The 26,285-nt window shown below is 40.4% G+C and overlaps 1 protein-coding gene and 1 pseudogene across 6 annotated transcripts in view; one reads left to right on the plus strand and one right to left on the minus strand.

Annotated features, from left to right (window-relative positions):
- The window catches only part of Fam13b (family with sequence similarity 13 member B), a 75,707-nt gene that overhangs the window by 19,584 nt on the left and 29,838 nt on the right, over positions 1-26,285 (plus strand). For 3 of the 5 annotated variants that reach the window (XM_008834305.3, XM_017798478.2, XM_008834306.3), the window contains 4 exons: positions 32-127; positions 6,513-6,667; positions 13,787-13,913; positions 25,273-25,337. In XM_008834305.3, the coding sequence (XP_008832527.1) occupies positions 32-127; positions 6,513-6,667; positions 13,787-13,913; positions 25,273-25,337 (443 nt within the window). The remainder of the gene's footprint in view (positions 1-31; positions 128-6,512; positions 6,668-13,786; positions 13,914-25,272; positions 25,338-26,285) is intronic. The other 2 variants (XM_008834307.3, XM_008834308.3) reach the window with 1 other exon arrangement.
- LOC103735170 lies at positions 17,489-19,052 on the minus strand (annotated as a pseudogene). Its single transcript, XR_001872463.2, has one exon. The product of XR_001872463.2 is annotated as a 4-hydroxybenzoate polyprenyltransferase, mitochondrial pseudogene (transcript).

Genomic DNA, 26,285 nt, shown 5'->3' on the forward strand with positions numbered 1-26,285 from the left:
GATAATTATGTTTCTTTATACATTTGAGAAGGCAGGTAGCAGCGTTCTCCACAAGCTGGAGTCTGGAGAGCAGGCATTTCACGAGGTCCTAGAGAAGGGAATTACAGCAGTCAAAGAAAGAAGAGATGTAAGTATGGATGAAGGTTTTCTGTAAGTGAAGCTGAGGCAGCTACATAAGTAGGGCAAGCTCAATAACTTAGAGACTAGAGTTGTTGAGCAGAAGATCAGGTTGACAAAGGATTTTTAAGAAAATATTTATTTTTTGTATGTTATGAGTGTTTGCCTCCATGTATGTTAGTGCACCATGTCGTGTAGAGCCTGTGGAGGTCAGAAGAAGGCATTGGATCCCCTGGAACTGGAGTTATGGAGAGTTGTTAACTACTATGTGGGTGCTGGGAATTGAACCTGGGTTGTCTGCAAGAGCAGGCAGTGCTCTTAACCACTGAACCATCTCTCCAGCCCCGACAAAGGAAGGATTGAGAACTTTAAAAGAACAGTGTGGAATAACAGAGCATTTTATTGTCTTCTTTACTGTGCTACTCTTTCTCTTTAATAATTGAGTCCATTATTGGAGGATGTTACATTGGTTGGACTGAGAGAAGAAAAACACATAGATGAAAATACTAGAGATTGTCAATTATGTAGTTTATTGATTTGAATGTGACACATTCAGTATAAAGTAGTAAAGGCATTCATAGTTCCTAAAAGCTACTGACTATAGAAACAAAATTATTTTTAGTTTTTTTTTTTAATTAATATTTTTAAAAAAATTTTGTTTTTGTGAAATTTTGTATGTGGTGTAGGTATAAGCATGTGTAGGCTAGAGGGCTGTGGTGGGTGTCATCCACTCTTGCTGTCTACCTTAACTTTTGAGACAGAGTCTCACCTGGCCCCGTGCTCAACAGTTGGCTAGGCTGGCTAGCCAGCCTGCTCTGGAAATCTTCCTGTTACCCCAGTGCTAGGGTTACAGATGTACACAACCGTGTCTGGTTTTTATGTAGGTTCTGGGAATCCAAATTGAGATCCTCATGCTTGTGTGGCAGGCACTTTACCAACTGAGCCTTCTCCCATTTCCTCAAATTTTTATTTTAGTGTGTATATGCATGTGGTGTTCATGTGTGTTTGTGGGCATGCATATATGTGCAGATATATGTGCAGATACACGTGTGTGCATTTGCTTGTGGAGGCCAGAAGTTGGCATTGGGTGTCTTCCTTGATCATTGACTGCCTTATTTATTGAGGCATAGTTTCTCATTTATACCCACTATACAGGTCATTAATTTGGGCTAAGTATTTATTCTGCTTAAATAAAAATTTAAGGGGCTGGAAAGATGGCTCAGTGGGTTGAGCACTGGCTGCTCTTATAGAGGACCTGGGTTTGATTCCCAGGACCCACATGATGGCTAACAACCATCTGTAACTCCAGTTGCAGGGGATGTGATGTCCTAAAGACATCCTCTTCCAACCTCTGTGGGAATTGCATGACACAGGTGCACATACACACATTCAGGCAATACACTCATACACATAAAAATAATAAATATTTAAAAAATTAAAAATTATTATTGTGTATATGTGCATGACATGGTAGACACAGATGCCATGATATGTGGGTAGAAATTGGTTCTCTCCTTTCACCTTTATATAGGTGAAAGGGCTTGAACTCAGGTTTCCAGGCTTGCATGGTAAGAGCCTTTCCTTGCTGAGTCATCTTGCCAGCCCTATTTTCAGTTTAGCAGATCATTTTAGTTGCGCTTGTTGGTTTAGGCCTGTAATCCCAGCTACTTGCTAGGCTAAGGCAGAAGGATCAAAAACTCAAAGGCCTGCGTGAACTGCTGAGTAAGTTCTAGTGCAGCCTGGACAACTTGCTCAAACCCTGGCTCATAAAAAAATATTAAAAAAAAAAAAACATCTTAAAAAGTTTCAGAGCTGGGCATGGTCCTGCTGGCCTTTAATCCCAAAACTCCAGAGGCAAGAAGGCGGCGAATCTCTGAGTTTAAGGTCAGCCTGGTCTACAAATTGAATTCCGGGCCAGCTGGGGCTACAGGGAGACCCTGTCTGCAAAGAAAAAAATTTTGGTATTCCACCAGAAATCTTTTATTAATTGAGAGGCACAATACTCATTTATTTTTTATTTTTTAAAAAATTTCATAAACTTTAGTGTGTGGGTGCGTGAATGCATGTATTATATGGCATACCTGTCAAGGTCAGAGGACAACATTGGGGAATCATTGTTCTACATATGATTTCAAGGATCCAAGTGCTTTTACCTGCTGAGCCATCTCACAGGCTCAATATTTTCCACTTTATGCTTATAAAAACTGTGTGTGTTGTGTGTTTGTGTTAATGGTATTAGGATTGAAGCCTGGCACTCACTATGTAGACCAGTCTGGATTTACAGAGCTCCACCTGCCTCCGCCTCCAGAGTGCTGGGATTAAAGGCATGTGCCACCACGCCTGTCTGATAGATCAATTTTTAAAGTTGATCAAATTGAAAATGATTCTTCTTTCCCATCTATATATTTACTTACTTAGCAGTAACTACAAAAAAACAAAAAGCTACCAAGTCAGGCAACACACACACACACACACACACACACACACACACAGGAAAAAAAATTGTCTGTCATGTGCCTGGTGTGGCGGCGCATGCCTTTAATCCTAGCACGCAGGCAGCAGAGGCAGTTGGATCTCTGTGAGATCAAGGCCAGTCTGGTCTACATAGTTCCAGGCTAGCTGTGGCTACAGGGAGACCTTATCTCAAAAAAACAACAAAAAATTGATGCATCATTTGGCATTTTCCCATCTGTGTATAAATTTTAAGTTAGAGAATAATCACTTAGGCCAATGATTTTCAGTGTTTGTGGTTTTTTTTGTTTTGTTTTGTTTTTTTCTTTTTGAGACAGGGTCTCCCTGTAGCCCCAGCTGGCCTAGAATGCACTGTATGGATCAGACTGGCCTTGGACTCACAGAGATCTACCTGCCTCTGCCTCTGGGATCAAAGGCATGCACCACCATGCCTGACTTTTTTTTTTTTTAAACCATTTATTTTGTCTGTGTGTGGAGGTCAGAGCACAATGGGTAAAAGTCAGTTGTCAAGGTCATTTGGTCAAGTTTGGCAGCAAGTGCCTTTACCTGATGAGCTATCTTGCCAGCCCACTCTTTTCAGTTTTTTACATCACTGTTTTTTATGCTAGATGAGGGATTACATTTACAATTATACATATTAAACGATCTGCCATACATCTTTGCAAATTGAAGTTACTGACTTTTTGTGTGTGATACTCTGGATGAGCCTAGGGCTTTGTGTATACCAGGCAAGCATTCTACATCTCTGCATTATTGTTAATTATGAATTTTCATGTGACTAATGACTTTGATACACCAGTTATTGTTGAAAGCGCCCACTTGTAGTTTGGGTAGTACGCTTTTTATTCATTACAAAAGAATGTTGCTACTTGTAGGAACTAGCATCTATGCTATATAAGAATGGGAATAATTCTTTTTTTAATATTATTTTTTATTTTATTTGTATGAGTGTATTGCCTGCATGTATGTGAGTGCACCGTGTTGTGCCATGCCGCGGAGGCCAGAAGAAGGCTTCGAATTCCCCTGGAACTGGAGTTAAGGACGGTTCGTAGCCACCATGTGGGTGCTAGGAATCGACCCCAGGTCCTCTGCAAGAGCAGTCAGTGCTATTAACCGCTGAGCCATCTCTCCAGCCCCAAGAATGGGAATAATTCCTACACTAATGATAGCTATAGTTACTACTGAAGAGTCTACTTAGTTATTTGATCCTTTGAACCAGCTCTGTGATTTATTTATTCTTTTTAAGACAGGGTCTCACTGTGTAGCTCTGGCTGGCCTGGAACTGTATCATAGATTAGGCTGGCCCCAACTCATTGAGATCTGCCTGTCTCTGTCTTTTGTGGTCTGGGATTAAAGATGTATGTGTTCCACCATGCTCCATAAAAAGTCCTTTTTGATTTTTTGTTTGTTTTGAGAAAGGGTCCCCTTGTAGCCCCAGCTGGCCTGGAACTAGCTATGTAGACCAGGCTGGCCTCAATCTCACAGAGATCAGCCTGCCTCTTGGTATTAAATGTGTGTGCCACCATGCCTGACTCTTTGTTTTGCGTCTTAGGTAGTCCAGTCAGGCCTCAAACGTACTGCATAACTGAGACTTGCTATCACCACCTCCTGGATACTAGGATTACAGGCATTAGATACCAGGCCCAGCCTACTATATTACATTTTCAACTAGATAACTCATACTTACTGATGCAGTTTGAATTAATATTACACTGTATTTTTCTTTTGGTTGCAGTTTTACTTTGTGACAAATATAGCAACTATATTTGTATGTCTATCAGGGAAAACAGCATTGCATGTAGTAGTAAATAAGTTTATTATAGGTATTTCCATTGCATTTGGCTAGAATGACAAAAAATGTACTTTTTGGTGTTGTAGATGGAATGCTAGGGCATTGGTGCATTCTGAGCACATGTGCTCTACTACTGAGGTATATTCTCAGCTCTCCAGTGTGTGTGTGTTTGGTCATTTTGAGACAGAGTCTCCCTGTAGCTCCAGCTGGCCTGGAACTCACAGAGATTCGCCTGCCTCCATCTCTCTCGAGTGCTGGGATTAAAGGCGGGCACAACCACGCCCGACTTTCAACATATATTTTTATTGCTCTGTGTTTGTTTAATCTGAATTAGAAGTTAACTGACATTTTCTGAAATGTAGGAAATTAGTTAACACTTAAAGCAACACTTTTGTTGTGGGTTTTTTTTTGTTTTTTTTTTTTGGTCTTTTTGAGACAGGGTCTCCCTGTAGCCTCAGCTGTCCTGGAACTCACTATGTAGACCAGCCTGGCCTTGAACCCACAGAGATCCGCCTGCCTCTGCCTCCCGAGTACTGGGATTAAAGGCGTGCGCTACCATGCCTGGCATGTTGTTTGTTTTAAAAAAAAAATATTTTATTTTATGTATATGAGTGTTTGCCTGCATGTATGTGCAGTGTACCTGTGTCATTCAAAGCCCATGGAGGCCAGAAGAAGGGGTTGGATCTCCTGGAACTGGAGTTATGGATGGTTGTTAGCTGCCATGTGGGTTTTAGGAATCGAACCTGGGTCCTCTAGAAGAGCAGCCAGTGCTCTTAACCGCTGTGCCAACTCTCCAGCCCCACACTTTTGTTGTTTTAAGACAGGGTCTGATTATTTTTACTGTGTATCTCTGGCTGATTTGAAACTCATGTAGAGCAGGTACTGCTTGCCCCTGTCTCCTGAGTACTGAAGTTAAAGGCAAGTACCACCATGGCTAGCCTAAAGCAACACCTTGGTACTATTCTCCCCCCCCCCTTTTTTTTTTTTTTTGGTCTTTTTGAAACAATGTCTCCCTGTAGCCCCAGCTGGCCTGGAACTTGCTATATAGACCAGACTGGTCTTGAATTTACAGAGCTCCTCTTGTCTCTGCTTTGGTGCTGGGATTAAAGGCATGTTCTCTTTCCCCCTTTTTAAAAGACAAGGTCTCATGTGTCTCAGGTTGATCTTTAACTTGCTTTGTAGGATAACCGTGAATACTTATTCTGCCTCTGCCTCTCAAATACTGGGTTCATAGCTGTGTGCCACCAAACCTGGCTTTTTGTGCCTTTCTTCATTTACTCAATATTAAAATGACTTATTTAATGTACCTAGAAACAGGAAGAATGAATTCGAAGTCTTTTCATAACTAATATATTTATAAAACTGGTTAGAAGATGAAGCTTTTTTAAAAATATTTTTGAGACAAGGTTTTGCTGTGAAGTACTGATAGGCCTAAAATTTGGCAGCACTCTTCCTGCTTCTACCTCCCTAGTGCTGGGATTATAGGCAGGCATCATAATGCTTACCAAACAAAGCATTCTGGGGGCTTGGACAGATGGCTCAGTCTTTAAGAACACTGGATGTTCTTCTAGAGAACCTGGGTTCAATTCTCAGCACATGGCACCTACAGCCATCTAAAACTCCAGTTTCAGAGGATAAGATACCCTCTTCTAGCCTCTGCAAGCATTACACACACGTATGCAAAACATTCATACACATTAAAAAAATAAGATACTAAAAAAGCAAAGCACTCTTACTGTTAATTCAGTTGCAAGTTTTTTATAGCTTATAATAGTTTATAACCTTATATTCTTATTACTATTCTAATGTTCAGCATCAAAATGCTGTTTAACATAAGCAAGATAAAAATAAAAAGTTATATTTGTCTTGTTTGTAATCTTGTTATTTTCCATTTCTGTTTATTTAGCTTTTTAATACATAGGGCCTTGTAAGGTCAATGCTCTACCACTGAGTTATACCCTACAGTCCTATAATTTTATTTTGATATAAAAAAATTGGCACTTTGTAGAACAAATTGGTATTAGGAAGTGAAGGTTAAGTATTTATGTTTAATCTTAGAGTAGTATGTCTTAGATATGTCTTTTAACAGCTTTATTAAATTTTAATTCTGAATTTCCTTTTATTTATGTAGGTTAATGAACTTTCTGAGGAAGAAGAGGAAGATGAAAAGCTGGAACACATAGAAGAACTTCCAGAAGAGGGTGCAGAAAAATCAGATGACATGCCAGCGGTGGTGCAGCTGAGGACTGAAAATGTCCTGGAACCAAATAGTGTTACATCAACAAGGTAAATATTTCAGTTGAATGAATTTTGGCTTTTGACTTTTTTGTTCTCAATGTTGACTCTCTCAAGCACTGTACATAAATTGGAAGTGTAGCAGAATTCCTCACAGTGGAAGCCATATTTCCCACTTGAGCCTTTGCAATTCTTTCTTGTTAAATATATATCCTATAGATATTTTCATAGTTCTCTCATTTAACTTTTGTGTAATGTTAGCTTTTCAGTGATGCCTCCTCATCCTTTATTCTTGATTTTTGTCTATACCTTTCTGTTTTGTTTATGTCATTTATGACAATGTAACTGTTATATGTTGGATCTTAAATGTCCCTCAGAGTTCTTTGTTAAAGTTGTGTCCTCTGGAGTATTGCTATTGGGAAATGGTTGAACCTGTAAGAGGTTGAACCCAATGGTTTTCTTTTAGATCATTAATGGTCCCCAAAGGATTTTGGGATCCCTCTGCCTTCTTTCTCTTGTCTCTTGGGCTTGGGGTAAATGGTCTTGCTCACTTTTACTCTGATATCCTGCCATACCACAGGGCCAAAAGCAACATAGCCAATCAATCATGGTTTGAAATTTTCAAAACTATGAGCCAAAGTAAAATTCTCTTTTTAAGTTGATTATCTCCAGTATTTTGTTACAGTGATAGAAAGTTGACTAACATGTTAATTGTTGTTGTCTTCCAGCACTAGAATACAAAATACATGACAAAGGTATACATATGTGCAGGTGTACTCACCTTTGCATGGGGAAGCTGGAGTAGATACTGACTGTCTCTTATCACTTTTCACCTTAGTTTTTGAGACAAGGGTTCTCATTGAACCTAGAACTATTCAGGCTAATCTGTCTCTACCCTCTTCCTTCCTGTTTGGGGTTAGAAGCCCTCAGGCCCACAGGAGTGACTTTTACATTGGTTACTGGGGTTCCAAACTCAGTACAGCAAGCATTTTACCCAGTGAACCATCTTCCACAATCCTACTTTTAAAAAAGATTTTGTTTTTAAATTTCTTTTTATTTTATGTTTATGACTGTTTTGCTTGCCTGTATGTAAGTGCACCCATGTCATGCAAAGCCCTCAGAGGCCAGAATCAGACGTTCGATCTCCTGAAAGTGGAGTTACGGACAGTTGTTAGCTGCTAAGTAGATGCTGGGATTCGAACCTGGGTCTTCTGCAAGAACAACCAGTGCTCTTAACTTATTAACTGCTGAGCTATCTCTCCAGCCCCAATGTCAGCTTTTTTTTTTTTTTGTCTTTTTGAGACAGGGTCTCCCTGTAGTCCCAGCAGGCTTGGAACTCACTATGTAGACCAGGCTGGCCTTGAACTCACAGAGATTCACCTGCCTCTGCCTCTGGAGTGCTGGGATTAAAGGTATGTACCACCATGCCCAGCTCAGTATCAGCTTTTTAAAAACATTTCTGTGAGATAGTTTGTGCAGTGTAAGTATTAAACAAAAACAGCAACCAAAAAATCTTTTATATTTCTGTTTATAGTAGTCTAGGAAGATACATTAGAAACCTAAGTGAAATAAAAATTCAAGTAATGTTTTATCTTTGCTTAAATAGCAGTTCCAAGACTCCTTGGTCTCAAAATTTATACTTTGAAAAATATTATTGAGGACTCCAAGGAAGTTTTGTAAATATTAATTGTATCTGTTGGAATTTACCAGTTAATCTACTGATTTCTTGGAGTTGTGCTTTGGAGGAATGCTTCAATTTGTAGCCAAAATATGCCTTTATGACCTCATAGTTTTTTATTCATAAATTCCTTCTCTTATTTTAAATCATCTTAATTGTTTCAGTTTTATGGATCCCTTACATGGCTAGACTTGAGAACCCTGTGATAGTTAAATTTTTTTGTATGTGTTAATTTTTAAAAATTTTATTTATTTTAGCTGGGCGTGGTGGCGCACGCCTGTAGTCCCAGCACTTGGGAGGCAGAGGCAGGCGGATCTCTGTGAGTTCAAGGCCAGCCTGGTCTACATAGTGAATTCCAGGACAGCTGGGGCTACAGGGAGACCCTGCTTCAAAAAGCCAAAAAAAAAAAAAAATTATTTTTGTGTGTGTATGAATGTTTTTTGCCTGCATGTTACATAAGTGTACCCAAGTGTATGTGTGTGCAAAACCTGTTGTGGTCTGAAGAGGGTAATGGAGCTGGAGTTAAGGGTGATTGTTAGCTATGAGTGTTGGGAACCAAACCTCAGTTCTGTTCAAGAGCAGCCTGTACGCTTAACCACTGAACCGTCTCTCCAGCCCAGTAGTTAATTTTGATTCTTTATTTTTTTGGTCTTTTTGAGACAGTCTCTCCCTGTATCCCCAACTGGCTGGGAACTCACTATGTAGATCAGGCTGGCCTTGAACTCAGAGATCTGCCTGCCTCTGCCTCCTGTAATTTTGATTCTTAACTTGATTGGATTGAGAGATGCCTAGGAGATAAGTAAAGCACATCTTTGTATGTGTCTGTGAGTACATTTCTGGAGATGATTATGCCATGAAGTCTCTGATATAATCAGTGGTTTAATTCATTGAAAGATTAAAAATTTTAATAAACTATTTGGAGGTGATGATGCTATGGAAAATTGGAATTAATTAGAGGAAATATGTTGCTAAGGGCATGCCTTTAAGGGTATATCTTGGCCCTGGTCCTTTTCTTGTTACTCATTGCTTCCTTGCTGTCATGAGATGAACAGCTTTCCTCTGCTGTATTAGTCACTTTTCTGTTGCTGTGATAGAAACACTGACCCAAGCAATTTATAGAAGGAAGAGTTTATTTGAGCTTATGGTTCCAGGGGAATTATAGTCCGTCATGGCAGGGAGGGATGGTGGTTGGAGGCAGCTAGAGCAGGAGCAGCAGAAACCAAGCTCTCATATCATCACGCAGGCACAGGAAGCAGGAGGGTAACTGGAGATCTGGCAAGGTTTAAGAACTCTCTAAGCCCACCCCTAGTGATGTGCTTCCTCCAGGATAGCCACACCTTCTAAAACCTCCCAAAACAGCGCCATCATGTGAGGACAAAATGTCCAAATACTTGGAGCCTGTGGGGGACATTCTCATTCAAACCACCACATCTGCCATAACATTCCTTCATTGTGTTTCTGCCTTCCTTGCCTTAGGCCTTAAAGCAGTGAACTCTATGACTATACCATAGAGCTATATTCCTAGCCCCTTGTTGTTCATTATTTTGAGAAAATTGAGAAATGTATTCATTTTTTTGGGGGGGGGGATGTCTTTTTGAGACAGGGTCTCCCTGTAACCGCAGCTGGCCTGATGCTTGTCTCCTTATGTAGACCAGGCTGGTCTTGAAGTCACAGAGATCAGCCTGCCTCTGCCTCCCAGTGCTGGGATTAAAGGAGTGGGCTACCACTCCTGGCTTTATTTACTTATTTATATTTATTTATTTTAAGTGATGAACTCATTGTATGTTAGTATAAAATACTTCTAATAAGAAGTAATTTTATGTACCTCTCCTTTCTGGCTTAAGCTAGTCTTATTTTCTGATATATTTAATATGTTGCTACTATAGTCTTAAAATTCTTATGTTGAATACTAAGTCTCAAGGTGGTAGTATAGGATTAAATCATAGGGACAGCACCTTGAAAGAATGGGAATAGTGTCCTTATAGTGTCCTCATCTGTTCTGCTATGTGAGATAAAGTAAAAGGTGATTACCTGTTTTTGAATAGATCCTCACCAGATACTGAATCTGCTAGCGCCTTGATTGTATATTTTCCAGACTTGAACAATAATTCCTGCTTGTTTATAAGATACCCAGTCTATTAAGGTTACCTGAATTGCCTAAGAAAGAAAATTAGTGTTTCTATAACAAATACCTAAAATGTAGAAGTGGTTTTGGAACTGGGTCATCGGGCTAGGAAAGGTTTGAAGTTCATTCTAGGAAAAAGTTGTAACTGCTGTAAATGGATTGTTTGAGGCAATTCTTTTAGGGCTTAGGAGGAGAGAGAAGATCTGTAGTGAAGGTCTCACTCTAATACCTGAGTGAATGAGAATGTGACATTGGTAGAATTTGTTTAGTAAAGGCCATTCTGATAAGGTTTTACAAATGAACACAGACAGCAGAGGAAGCTGGTTGGCTCATACCTATAATTTTAGCACATGGAGGTAGAGGCAGGCAGATCTTTCTGTGGGAGGCCAGTGTGGTCTACATAGGGAGTTCCATAAAGGTGTCCTCTGACCTCTACATGCACACCATGGCATGCACACACACACACACACAAATGAAATACACACAGATCCCCCCCCCCCCCATTTTTTTTTTTGGTCTCAAAAAGACCAGAAAGGGGGTGGGGCACACATATTAGAGAATACTAAGGGTTATCTTTTTTTTTGAGACAGGGTCTTACTATATAGCCCTGGCTGGCCTGGAACTCACAAAGATCTGCCTCCTCTTTAGGAATTAAAAGCATTTGCCATCAGCCTAGCCTGAGGGTTATCTTGACAGAATCTATTCTCCAAGACAATGGAAGAGTTATTCTGAAAATCATTCATCAGGGCTGCCACCCCAAGACTGGCTTGTGAGTGAAATTGTGAACTTAATCATGGTTTACTATTTAAATTCTTATTCTTTGCATCAGCTTCTTTGCATAACCCACATGATTTTGTTAGATTAGCTGTTAGTAGGTAAATTTGTATAAATTAAAAGCACCTATAATGTATGTTGTCAATCCAAACATCATCTGTCTTGCTACGTTTTTTTTTTCTTTTTCACTTTTTAAAAAATTTAATAACCACATGATTAGAAGAAGCATTTTATTACAGCTTTAATATATTCAATAACAATTTCCAGAGAAAGGATACATCACTTTCAAAAGTGGCTGTAAAATTTTAAGTTCACAGTTGAATTAATACAGTTATGCAATATTGAACTGAGTATATAAACCCTGTAAGATAAAATTGAATGAGTTTTTAACCTTTAAAAAAGATCTCCATTTCATTTTAAAATATAGTGTTTCCTACAGAAAAACTCATTTTTATTGGCGTGGAGGAAAGACTTGCTTCCTTTCTTGTTATCCCAACCCTGCATTGTGTGTGTGTGTGTGTGTGTGTGTGTGTGTGTGTGTGTGTGTGTGCGCGCGCGCACGCACGCACATACGCACACTTATACACATTTACCAACTAGTGAAAGGATTTTTGTATGTTATATCAGTTTGCATTTTGGAGACAGATGTGTAAGATGTACCCAAATTTAGAAAATTCACAGCTGGATAGAATATAGATGATTGAATTGGACATGGTGGGGCACACCTTTAATCCCAGCACTTGGGAGGAAGAGGCAGGCAGATCTCTGTGAGATCGAGACTACCCTAGTCTACATAGTGAGTTCCAGGACAGGGGCTACAGGAAGAACCTGTCTCAACAAGACCTCTCCCCCCCCCCTCACCAAATAGATGATTGAGTGGACAGATATATTTTGAAGAAAATTTAAAAATAACTAGAATAGTATGTAAACTATTGATAGACATGAAAACTGGTTGTTGGAGTGCTTGTTTTTAGGATACTGTGTTAACAACTGTAATAAATGTGTAGTTATGGCATTGCCAGCCACTGCAGCTCTGTGTGATGATGGCTTGTGTGTGCTTTGCCATGATTAGAACTTAAATAACTGGGGATTGAGGGAATAGCTCAGTGATTGCCTACGGTGTGAAAGGCTTTTTTGTTCCATCCTTGGCATTGCAAAAACATTAAAAGAACTTGTATAACTGCATCTATAGGGAATCTATGGGCTGAATAGGAAGAAAAACAATTGTGTCTAAAAGTTGGAAATATTGGAGAAACATTACAAAAGATATAATATGAATAAATTCATTGGAGATTAACCCTGTTTTAGTTTTGGATCCTGACTCTTGTGGCTATTTTCACCAGTGGAAATGTCTTATGCTCCATTGCATTGCTAGTATCATCTTTTTTTTTTTTTTTTGGTCTTTTTGAAACAGGTCTCTCCTGTAGACTAGGCTGGCCTTGAACTCGCAAAGATCCGCCTGCCTCTGCCTCCCAAGTGCTGGGACTACAGGCGTGCACTACCATGCCTGGCGCTAGTACCATCTTTATAAATAAAAATCTGTTTTATTTTACATACTTTGGAATATATAAAATGGAAAATTGTAATAGAAAGGTATCCCTCTTATACTTGATGTTGTCTAATACCAAATTTGCGTTTACCTAAGACAATCAGACAAGTAAGAATGTGCATTTGTAAAGGAAACTGTATTGGCACAATGTTTTATTTTTTACTTTTTCTTTTTGTCTTTTGAGATAGGGTCTCACTATGTAGCACTGGCTGATCTAGAACTCCTTATGTAGACCAGGTTGGCCTCAAACTCAGAGATCCACCTACCCCTGGGTGTAGATTAAAGGCATGTGCCACCATTCCCAGCTTTGCCCAAAGTTTTTAGAAGCCATTTGCCTTTGAGAATTTTCATAAGACTTGTTAAAACATTGAAGGAAGTACCAAAATAAATTTAGCATTTAATTTACATATATATATATATTTTTTAAATGAGGACACTTATTTTTTAACAAGTAAATTTTTTTTATTAGGAGGCTGAGGTGGGAGGGCTGCTAATTGAAGGTCAGCTGGGCTACTGTAGTGAGACTGTCTCAGGACAAGAGAATAAACAACCCCCCACCCTCAAATGAGTAAAAGTTTTTGGATCTTTTTTTTAAATCTATCTATACAGTTATCAGTCTACTTATTTACCTGTCAACTTACCTGTTTTGAGATGTTGACTCTTGCAGCCCAGGCTGCCCTCAAACTCTCTACGCACCCTGGAATGACACTGAACTCTTGAATTTCTGGCCTCTACTTCCCAAGTGCCAGGATTATAGAATATATCCCACCATGTGCTGCCTAGATCATTATTGATATTTGATTGTTGTTTTTTTTTGTTTTTTTTTTTTTGTTTTGTCTTTTTGAGACAGGGTCTCCCTGTAGCCTCAGCTGACCTGGAACTGACTATGTAGACCAGGCTGACCTCAAGCACACAGAGATCTCCCTGCCTCTGCCTCCCTAGGGCTGGGACTAAAGATGTTGTGACACCATGCCCTATGATACTGGATTGTTTTAAAGGTATTATGTCTTTTAGTCTAATCTGATTTTATTTATGTTTTACTAGGATTGATGCTGATACTACTAATGTCAGTGATGGTAACATAGAATGTTCAGAACCTGTGGCTAGCATTACTGTAGACAATGAAGTCATGCAGCAAGATTTTATATTTGAGGATCAGAAAAATAATCAGGTAAGTGATATGAAAAAGTCTGCTGTAGGTGTGCTTGAAGCACCACTCTTGATTGTTTCATGTGTTCCTTTAGTATCAGAAGTTATAGTTGAGTAGTTGTCCTCACATACTTGTCTCAGTCATAAATTTCCAAGGATATACATTTTTTCTTTAGAATTTAGGGAAGCATGTTGGGCAGAAAGGTAGATGTGAAGCACCTTACTTTATTATTACTATTGTTAATCTTTGTGTGTGTGTGTTTGTGTTTGTGAGAGAGTGTGTACACATGCTATGGCATGTATGGACAGAGGGCAACCTTGGGTGTTAGTCCTCCTTTCCGCCTTGAGACTGGTCTTTTGTTGTGTGCCACTGCATACTCCATGCTAGAATTGGAGCTTCTGGAATTTCCTATCTCCGCCTCCCATTTGCTGTAGACCATTGGGAGCTCAGGTATGCATTACCACACTTTATATGGGCTCCTCACACTTGTGCAGCAGGCACTTTTACCCATTGAGCGATCTCCATAGCCCAAATGTCCTTTAAAACAGTTCTTCTTGGTAATGTATGTGGTGACCACAGTCCTTTAAACCCTGTACTCAAGAGGCAGAGGCAGGCAGATCTCTGTGAAGTCAAGGCTACCTGGTCTATATAATGAGTTCCAGGTCAGTGAGGGCTACGTAGTGAGACCCTGTCTCAGAAAAACAAACAAGATTAACCACCCCCCACCCCCCAAATTACTTGCAAGAAAAATTTATGATGCCAGCTGGAGTAGTAAGGTGGTATTGTGGTTGAATTTTGTTATTTTTCAGAACTTTCTATGTATATAATATAGACCAAAAAAAATACAAAGTAATATAGACAAAAAATGATTTTCATTTTTCTCTTTATAGTTCTTAATTGAAGTATATCCCTTTAACAAAAGACAGTTTAACAGTAGAAAAAAAAAGCTTAATAACATGCATACCTCATTTACACATACAAGATAAGGGAAACAGTAAATCTTTAAAAGGTGGCATAGATTTTATGGGTATGAGTGTTTTGCCTGCATGTATACAAATGCACCACAAGTATGCAGTGCCTGCAGAAACCAGAAGAGGGTGTTGGATCCCCTGGAACTGGAGTTAGATACAGTTGTTAACTACCATGTGGATTCTGCGACTCAAACTTGGATCCTCTGCAAGAGTAGGAAGTGCTTTTAACCACCGAGCCAACTCTCTAGCCCCTAAAGGGTGGCCTAAATACCATTAATACCTTCTGAAACAAAGAAGGGTGGGTATGATAAAGAGATGACCAGGAAGACTATTCGAGAAAAAACTAAGTTCCGACAGACTGATAAAGATACTCTTGTGATATAGTCATCTTTTGGTAGAGGAGACACTCTTAGAAGTAGAGATTTCTGTTACATATGAAATTTTGTGATGTAAAAAGGGTAATGTTTCTTTTTCTTGTGTTTGCTATTTCCTAAAATAATGAGCTCAAACTAATCTTTTATTACTTATATTTTCTGTGTATGAGTGTATTGCCTGCATGTACATAAGTACACCCATGTGGTGCAATGCCCATGGAAGTCAGAAGAGGGCATAGGATCCCCTGGAACTGGAGTTACAGATGGTTGTTAACCTCCATGTGGGTGCTGGGAGTCAAACCTGGGTCCTCTGCAAGAGCAGCCAGTGCTCTTAACCACTGAGCCATCTCTTCCAGCCCCTCACAGTAATCTTTATGCCAAAGAGGCATATGGTATGTTTTACACTCTACTATTGGAATCGTTCTGCAGTTACAGAAAACCCATGCATATTATTTTGAAAATAGTAAAATTATCAGTGTCACATATGTTATTGGTATCTTTGTTTTAAAAATAATTCATCATGCTGGGTATGGTGGTGCATGCTTTTAATCCCAGAACTCAGGAAGCAGAGGCTACCTGGTGTATGTAGTGAGTTCCAGGCCAGCTGGGACTACAGGGAGACTCTACCCCACTCCAATATATATATTTACATATATCTAAAAAAATTAAGCCGGGAGTGGTGGCGCATGCCTTTAATCCCAGCACTTGGGAGGCAGAGGTAGTCATATCTCTGAGTTTGAGGCCAGCTGGGGCCTCAGAAAGACCAAAAAAATTAAATTTTCAGAAGTAGAGGTCAGTGGTAGAGTGCTTGCCTCACATGTGAGAAGACTTGAATTTGATCCCTAGGAATGAAAGAAAAAATTACTACAAAAACATCTAAGACATTAGACATCTAAGACATCTAAGAAGTATAGTTGTTTTGTTTTTTTTAAACAGTTTTAAGACTAAGTACTTTTAGAAATAAGATACTAGCTAAACATGATGATGCACTTTTAATCTCAGCACTCTGGAGCAGAAGTAGGTGGTTCTATGAGTTCAAGGCCACCTGGTCTACATAACAAGTTCAGGCCTTTTAGGGTTACATAGTGAGATCTTGTCTTTTTTTTTAAAAGATAGTACATGAATGCATAACGAAGTTTTCTTCAGCATATTTCCATCGTAAACCGTTCAATAAAGTAGGTAGAACGAGCAGTTTAGAGTCAGCACACTTATTCCATCATTTTCTTTTCTTCCTTTTCATGTAGTCTCTCGACTCTTCATCCTTCTGCCTCTTCTGTGCATGTGGTACCGTGCTTGGCTATTTTTACTTTGGTATTTTTTGTATGTGGGCACTGACCTCAGTCTCAAAAACTCCTTCTGCCTAGCTTCCTGAGTCTGAATTACACATATGAACCACCACATGGGGTTCTACTTTTGCTTTTTGTTTTTCCTTAAGGTTTATGCATTTAATTTTTATTTTGTGGTGTGTGTGTGTGTGTGTGTGTGTGTGTGTGTGTGTGTGTGTGTGCACACGTACGTGTTTGTGTGTACTATGTACATGCAGGAGCGAGGGGAGGCGAGGAGAGGGAGTAAGACCCTCAGAAGCGGGGGGCGCAGGGGTGTGTTATCAACTAACCTGTTTATGTGTACCATGTACATGCAGGAGCCAGTGGAGGCTAGAAGAGGGTGTAAGATCCCCTGAAGCTGGGGTTGCAGATGGTTGTAATGTACCATGTGGGTCCTCCACAAGAGCAGTAAATGCTCTTAACTGATGAATCATCTTTCCGGCCCCCCTAATTTTTACCTCTTTAAAAAATATTTTATTTATTTATTTATTTATTATTATTATTATTATTGGTCTTTTAAAAATTATTTATTTATTTTTGGTCTTTTTTTTTTAATAGGTAAAAATTTAATTTGCTCACTTCCATTCTTCTAAAACATCCAGAACTAGAATGGCTTCTTGAACAACAGCTTTTAGCAGAGAATAAAGATCACAATAGAGAGAGATGCCCAGCTTCCCACAGCAGATTCCCTCTTAACGGAAAAACAAAAAAGAAGAATGCAGGGTGTGGTGGTTGTATACACCATTGCAACACAAGCACAAGCGGCTGGATCTCTGTGAGTTTGAGGCCAGCCTGTTGTTCTACTTAGCGAGTTCCAGGTCAGCCAGGCCTGGAGACCTTGTCTCAAAAAGGAAAAAAAAAAAAAAAAAAAAAGAAAAGGTAAAACAAAAAAGGTCCATTTTCCTTAAAAAAAAAAACAAGAAAAACCACACACATTTATTTATTTAGATGAGAGACATACATCTTTTTTTTCCTAAAGGGCTCAATCTAATGTTTCTCGAAACTTCAGATGAGAATGAGAAACACGTGGGTGTACTCTAACCATGATGTTATCTGACAGAAGATGGCACCCACTGAGACACTCAAACCTACTTTAACCATGAAGTCCCAAGATGTGTGGCAGGGAAGCATTTTGCCAGGAAAAACTAAATTAAAGTCCAGGCAAATATGCTTCACTCATCTGGTTCTTCTCTAATAGATTGCTCATCCAAATCTAACAGTGTGGTTACAACCCTGAAAGTGTTTATGAAATCAGCCTTAATTCCCAGATAACTTTATCTGCTAGGGATGGAACAGAGTCTTCAGCATGATGCACAGTTGACTTGTACTCTGCCACTGGACAACAACCCCAGCTCCTGCTCTTCTGACATGGTTTCATTATGTCCTTAGACTGGCCTTGAGTTCAATTATGTTGCCCAGGCTGCTCTCAAATTCACGATTCTCCTGACTCTGTTTCCTGAGTGTTGGGGTTACAGGTGTGTACCACTATGGTCAGTTTATCTGCTAATTTTCTACCCTGTGATCTTCAGGTTTTTTTGTTTCTTCTGTCTTCTTTTCTTTCCATAATTTACCAAGGATAATCCCTAAAAACAAGAGTATTCCTATTGTGTGGTTGGAAGTAAATTTGTCCCACAGTCATCTGACCTGCGGATGTCTAGCATATAAATTTGGTGGGCCAGATGGGCTCCGATGGCGGCCACAGCAGCATAGTAGGGGGCAGTCTGACCACTGTTGGCTTCCACTAGGCTCAGTGCTCCCAGCATGGTGACCCTGAAGCCACTGAGCCACTGCTTGGTATTCTCTCTGAACAGCAGTGCCGTAGACTTCAGACCAATCAGAGCATCATCTTTTTTGTCCTGATGGGCATAAATAGTATCATGTATCAGTGTCCACATAACTCCAGAGAAATACGGCACACCGATGGGTCACAGGAACCCTTGATAGCAGACCAAGTAGTGCTCCCCAATTAAAAGTCAGCCCCAAGGCTGAGGCCAATATGTGATTCCTTTCATTAGAGGGTAGGTGATGACAAGAAGTAAGGACGCTGCTCCCAGAACTATGCTGTAATAGTTCAGACACAGAAGAATGCCCAGTGCCAAGGTCAACTGTCCCCCAAGAAAGACAAAGGATTGGAAGGTTGAAATGTCTCCAGCTGCTATTGGGCAATTTGCTGTTCTTTTAACCTTTTTATCGTAGTCACGGTCCCACATGTCATTAATGGTACAGCCTGCTCCACGCATCAGAACAGCTCCAGTGCCAAAGAGGGACAGTATGTACCAGTCTGGAAAACAACCTGGTTCAGCGGCTAAACTGATGCTCCAGGTACATGGCAAATACAGTAGATGGGTTTGTCCAACCGCATAAGGCGCAGGTAGGGCTGCAGAGGGCGTGGCGCTGAGTTCACCACCACCACCACGGCCGACAACCCGAGTGTGCGCTCGCAGCTTGCTCCCACTGGTCCCATGTGCCCGCCACCCCTGCCAGGTGTGCCTGGGCCATGGAGTGCTCCTGTGGACCCGGCCGCCGGCCGCCACACCAGCGCCACGGCCCGCAGAGCACACCGCAGGGCCAGCATGGCGCGAGGGTCTCCCTGTAGCCCCAGCTGTCCTGGAACTCACTGTGTAGACCAGGCTGGCCTTGAACTCACAAAGAGCCGCCTGCCTCTGCCTCCCGAGTATTGGGATTAAAGGCGGGGGCCACCTCGCCCAGCTATTTTTATTTTTTTTATGTGTAAGTGTATTGCTTGCATGTTTGTAAGTGCACCTGTGTCGTGAAATGTTGCGGAGGTCAGAAGAGGGCCTCGGATTCCCCTGGAACTGGAGTTAAGGATGGTTCATATACGCCATGACTGCTCTTAACCTCTGAGCCATCTGCCAGCCCCTATTTTTGGTTTTTTTGAGACAGTCTCCCTGTAGCTACAGCTGACCTGGATTCAGTATGGAGGCCACACTGGCCTCAAACTCACAGAGCTCTGCATGCCTCTGCCTCCCAAGTGCTGGGACTAAAGACATGCACCACCACACCCGGCTATTTATTATTTTTTAAATACTTTTATTTTTTTTAAATTTATTTATTATTTTTTGGTCTTTTTGAGACAGGATCTCCCCATAGCCCCAGCTGTCCTGGAACTCACTATGCAGAACAGGCTGGCCTTGAACTCACAGAGATCCGAATGCCTCTGCCTCCTGAGTGTTGGGATTAAAGGCTGTGCACCACCACACCCGGCCTTATTTTATTTTTTAGTGTGTCTGAGTGTATTGCCTTCCTGCTAAGTGCATCTGTGTTGTGCAATGCCCTCAGAGGTCAGTAGAGGGCGTCAGATCCTTTGTTATGCACAATTGTTAACTGCCATGTGGGTGCTGGGTATCGAACCTGGCTCCTCTGTAAGAGCAGCCAGTGCTTTTAACCTCTGAGCTCTCTCCGGCTGCTGTTTTTTACTTCTTAATAGCTTTATGACTCCCACCAAGTTAATTGGCTTTTGAGTGGCATTTTACTTTCCTGTAGGAAATAAAGAAGGGTAATACCTGATGGGAGATTATGATGGAGAAAAGAAGTAAAAATATTATGTTTTAAAACAGTTGTTTTAACTCGAAAATATTTCATAAAAGTGCAAGGCTGGGTGTGGTGTTACATGCCTTCAGTCCCAGCACTGGGGAGGCAGAGGCAGGCAAATCTCTGTGAGTTCAAGGCTAGTCTGGTCTATGTAGTGAGTTCCAGGACAGCTGGGGCTACAGGGAGAGCCTGTCTCAAAAAGACCAATAAAATAATAATAATAATAAAAAGTTAAGGTGTGATTGTTACTTTCACTGGACTTGTAATATTAGATGAACCTGTTATTACTTACTCAGTTATTGCTTCTGTAGTTGTCCCCTCACCCTTCCTGAATTACCAGTTTATGTGTCTACTACCCAGTCACTGCCACCAGTATAAAATATTTTTATTTACCATCCCCGCCCACCTTCAGGAATACCCAGAACCTCTTTTTTAAATTATTATTTTTATTTTATGTGTATGAGTGTATTGCATGCATGTAAGTGTACACGTTGTGCATTATCCAGGGAGGCCAGAAGAGGGCTTCAGATCCCCTGGAACTGGAGTTACAGACAGTTGTTAGCCGTGATCTTGGTGTTGGGATTCAAACCACGTCCTCTGCAAGAACAATCAGTGCTCTTAACTGCTGAGCCAGCTCTCTAGCCCCCTTTTCTTTTTTGTATGTAGGCACTGGCCTCAATCTCAAAGGATTCCCCCTTTATGCGTGCATGTGTGTGTGTGGTGCTGGGAAGGAACCAGGGTCATATACATACTACACAAACACTACCACAGCAACACTCTACCACAATCTGGAATGTTTACTTACTGCAGAAATTTAAGAGTTCTTTGCCTATTTTGGGCAATATCATATATATGTCTATAGAAATCATTTCTTTTTAATGTGCTTCTGGACTATGTAGTAAATATTTAGAACTTTTGTCTTAGACAAAGAGATTGGTCTCTGCAGAGAAAATTGGTGGAATATAGTTACCTTGTTTCCAAAATGAAGGCCAGAGTGTTTTGGAAACTGATAGCCATCCAAAAGGAAGTGCTGGCTGTCAGTTGACTTGTAGCTTCATGGGACCTCATCAGTTTTGATAACATTAATTCAAAGAAGAGAATAGATTAGGTTGAACTCTCCAAATGTACAGTTTAAGGTTTGGTTGAGCAAATGAAATTTGAAATATTTAGGATATTCAAAAGGAGTAGCTAGCATGCTTAAAGGAGAAATAGGCAGAGGGGAAAGAGTTTATTTCATTTTAAGTTACAGTTCATCATTGAGGAAGGCTAAGGCAGGATTCAGGACAGGAATCTGGATACAGGAACTTCATGAAGCAGAGACCATGGAGGAATGATATTTACAGGTTTGTTTCCCTCGGCTTGCTCAGTTACTTTTTTTTTTTGTCTTTTTGAGACAGGGTCTCTCTGTAGCCCTAGCTGGCCTGGAACTCACTATGTAGACAAGGCTGGCCTTGAACTCATAGAGATCTTCCTGCTTTTGCCTCCCCAGTGCTGGGATCAAAGGCATGGGCCACCACACCCAGCTTAGTTACCTTTTCACATAGCCCAGGCCCACACTTATAGGGAAGCCCTCCCATAGCAATCAGAAATCAAGAAATTGCCCCACAGACATGCCCACAGGCCAGTCTGATGGGAGGCAGTTCTTCAGTTGAAATTCTCTCATCTCAGTCTAGGTTTGTGTCAAGTTGACAAAAATTATGACTGTGTATATGCCTGTCTGTGTGCACATGCATGTGGAGGCCAGAGGACAACCTTGAGTGTTATCCCTTGGGAGCTGGTCTACTTTGTTTTGAGACAGCATCTATCACTAGCCTAGGGTGAGTCGGCTAGGCTGGCTAGCCAGTGAGTTACAAGAATCCACTTGTCTCTGCCTCCCAAGTTCTGGGATTCCAAGTATGTACCACCACAGCAGCTTTTTTTTTTTTTTTGGTTGATCTTTTTGAGATAGGGTCTCCCTGTAGCCCCAACTGGCCTAGGACTATGTAGAGCAGGCTGGCCTTATAGATTTCTGGCCTCATAGAGATCTGCCTGATAGATATCTGCCTGCCTCTGCGTGCTGGGATTAAAAGTGTGTGCCACCATACCCATCTTTTTTGGTTTTTTTGAGACAGGGTTTCTCTGTAGCCCCAGCTGGCCTTGAACTCAGAGATTTGCCTGCCTCTACCTCCCAAGTGCTGGGATTATAGGCATGTGCCACCATGCCCAGCCCCCCTCTTTTGAATGTTGGTTTGGGGGATCAAACTCAGGTTTCCCCATGTTTGAAAGACAAGCATTGTACTGACTACATTCTCTCCAGCCCTCATTTTTCTTTTATATTGCCTCCAATTGCCTTTCTGTTTAGTACTTTTCAGTATTTAAAAAGCAAATTTAAGAATTAGGTTGTCTAATGCCGAATATGGTGGCTCAAACATAATCTCAGGTTGGAAGGCTGAGGTAGGAGAATCATAAGTGTAAGGTCACCCTGGGCTACATAGTAAGATTGTGGTCAGCCTGGGAAACGTAGCCAGGCCTTGTCTCTAGCTAAAATAAACTAAGGACTGGTGTGTTGTTTAGTGGCAGAGAACTTGCCTAACATTCACAAGGTCTTAGGTTCCATTCCCTGTACACACGTAAGCACACACACATGCCCTCACCCCCCGAAAAGGACAAAGCCAGGCATGGTTTTACCTGCCTGTAATTTTAGCACTTTTGAGATAGGAGTCTTGAGTTTGAGACTAGTCTGAGTGAGATCTTGTCTTGAAGAAGGAGACAGAGTTTTTTTCCCTTCTAAATATGGCTGTAGGGTATATTGACATTAGCTATATTTGTCTTTGTACTATGTTCAGTTGTCACAAAGTTTAAAAAAAAGTACAGATTAAATAAGAGTTGGTGATGGTATATTATGCTTTTATAATAGAGGCTTTTTTATTGTTTTAAGATCTTTTTTGATTCTGTCTTGATAACTAACGCAGATGAAATCCTGGGTAATGATTTTTTTCATGTGCCCAGAAACTTTCAAAATGTAGGTTTACATTCTAGAGATAAAGATTGATAGAAGTTTGATTTCTAGGTCATTACTTCTCATGCTAAGTTTCTGGACCACTTTGAAAAATTATTGAGAATGTTAAGCCAGGTGTGGTGGTGTATGCCTTTAATCCCAGCACTCGGGAGGCAGAGGCAGGCAGATCTCTGTGAGTTCAAGGCTAGCCTGGTCAACATAGTTGAGTTCCAGGCCAGCTGGGGTTACAGGGAGACTGTCTCAAAAAAAAAAAAAAGAAAGTTTATTGAGAATCTTAAAGAGTGTTTATTTTCCTTTGTGGGCTTTCTCTATCTTTGAAGCACGGTCTCACCATGTTACCCAGTTCACCTTGAACTCAAATCTCCATGCCTTAGCTTTAACCAGCCCACCTCCCTTAACCTTAATCTAACCTGTCATAGTCTGCCGAATAATTGGGACTGTGGGTTCATACCACCATGCTTAGCTTGCTCCTTTCTTCTTCCCTTTCTCCCTCATGAGTGCATGTGTATATACATGCACTGAGGCCAGGGATCAACATCAACTGTCCTCAGTTACTTGCTGCCTTATTTTTTGAGACAGAACCTCAAAACCTGGAGCTTGCCAATTTGGTAGACGTGAGTAGCCAGCAACCCCAGGGATCCTCTTGTCTCTGCCTCCCCAATCCTGGGATTGCAGGTCTGCACCTAGCTTATTCACATAGGTGCTGGGAATTGAACCCAGTTCCTCATACTTGCACCACAAACACTTGACCAACAGCCCGCTTTTTTATTGATATATGGCTCTTCTCATAAAAAACTGTAATTTGGAAGTTGCATTATTTTGTGTGTGTGTGTGTGTGTGTGTGTGTGTGTGTACATGTACATGAAATTAATCCCTGCCTAAGGAAGACAGTTCAGTTCAGTTGCTTTTGTATTCATAGTGTAGCTGTAGATTGGATTGATTGCAGAGTAGGAGGCAGTTCAGGAGATACATAGCTGGAAAAGGGAATAGATTAGTTGCTTTCTTCAGATAATTATGCATCTTTCATAAGAAAACTGGATCAAATGGTAGTTTCTAAAGAGTTTAATAAGGGACCAGCAAGATGACTCAGTGGATAAAAGTACTTGCTACATGCAAGCTTATCGATCTGATTCAGCGCCCAGGACTTGTAGTGAAAGGAGAAAACTGATTCCTAAAAGTTGTCCTCTAACTGCTACACATGTGCTGTAGCATGTATGCATATATATGTGCATACACACACGTGCACACAAATAATCAAATAAAAACTCAAGAAAAACATCTAAGAGGAATTGAAGCTTTTGTTGCTTTTAAAGATCTTATCAAAACATGAAAAAGTATAAGACTTTGAAGGCTTTTTGTTTCATTCATTTGGAGGCAGAGTATCACTATGTAGTCTAGGCTGGCCTGGAACTCACTATGTAGCCCTAGGATGGACTCAAGCTTTGGATCTTCATGGTCTACCTCTTGAGTGTTGGAATTATAGGCAACCTCACACCTATTTCTCTTGGACCATTTTTAATTTGTGAGAGAGGTAGGATGAGGTAGCATCATTAAACTGTTGAGAAATAGAAGATTGTTCTGTGTTTCTGAGGTTCAAGAGGGCCCCCTGTATGAAAAGAAGTTTTAATTTTAAATGTGTATTTAATGAAGTGATCTGGTTGAAGACTCTTCTATTTCCTTCTGGAAATAACCAACTTATATTTTTTTGTTGAGGAGAAGCACAGCAAACATTAGTAGGCAAGTGGGATCAAAAGATTGTCTTTTTTATTTTATTTATTTTTTAACTTGGGGTGCTGGAGATCAAATTGAGGAGGCCAGGGCCTTACCTATACTAGGCAAGTACTCTGCCATTGAACCCCATCTGGTGCCCAACACCATTAGTATTGAAGAAAGGAATTCTAAGGAAGGAGGATAGTAGTGATGGTACCTATTAACTACAGGGTAGAGATAATATGGGGTCCCTGCTATATTAATATTTTTAAAATTTTGAGGGAAGGAAACTCTGTACAAAGAGCTGCCAATTCCTACAAACTGTTCCAAATAGCTAGAGAGGAATGTTTGACTAATCAGTAATCTAAATGTCCTATTTAGATTGGTAACATTCTCTCATATATGAGTGTTGGGAGTGCTGGTAATACAGGGGTGGTATTCTTTTGTCAGTCTGTAGGTATATTGTTAGAGCCATGCAGTGACCACGGTGATAGTGAAGATGGCTATCCTGATAGGTAAGCATCCTTTGTTCTTGATAAATTATTTTGAGATTTGGAAACTTCACACATTTTTGGTTGCATTTTTTAGATGAATATATCCATTATAACATACAGTTTAGGTAATCTAAAAAATAAATCATGTTTCTTGTTTTGATGGGAGACTTAGCACATATTAAATAGCCACAAATATTTAAAGCTTCACAGCTTCAGACAGATATTAATTATAAACATTCAGAGAGAACTCATTTGCGTTCTTAGAGATTCCCCCAAAACTTTGACTTATAGAACAATTACGAATTTGATACTGTAAATATACCTGTCAGTGATATAGTCTGGGAACTGTGGCTAATCAGCCAAGTAATTATAGGATATGTGCTTTAGCAGATAAAGTACAGGGTCTTTCTTATTTGCCTTATTTGTCCTTACCATGTCCCAGTACAGTCTTACGCATTTGGTGCTTGTTTACCTCCCTCACCAATTATAAGATCAGGAGATGTCTGAGACAGTGAGATTTCAACCAAATGTAGAGCCTCCTTAGGTACAGTCCCTTTAAATAAAAGCTTTTGCAGGCTGCTTTAGTCAGTGGATAAAAGTTCTTTCAGTCACTTGGGTTGTGTTACACATTGCATCATTCTTTTAGTTTTCCAAAAGTGCATTATAACATTCTTAGGAAAGGTGATTTGATACTCTGAAAACACATCAGTAGTGAGGGATCTAATACAGCATTACTAATTTGTTGATAGACTGTTGGTAAGGGTAAACTTTTGTTAATGCTGTTGTCTTTTTTAATCGTGAGTAGGAAACCTGTTCTTGGAGGGTAAGTAAATTCTTTGGAGCCATGTCTCTGGAGTGTCCTCATACTCTGAAGGTCCACAGTTTTCCTGCTTACAGCAGTTCCTTGTGCTTCCTTTCAGGAGGCAGGACTGATCCTCTTCCAGCCCAGGGAGTTTTGGAGCTATGGGC

This window comes from Nannospalax galili, unplaced genomic scaffold (genome assembly GCF_000622305.1).
Source record: "Nannospalax galili isolate Female #2095 unplaced genomic scaffold, S.galili_v1.0 scaffold856, whole genome shotgun sequence".
Lineage (NCBI taxonomy): Eukaryota > Metazoa > Chordata > Mammalia > Rodentia > Spalacidae > Nannospalax > Nannospalax galili.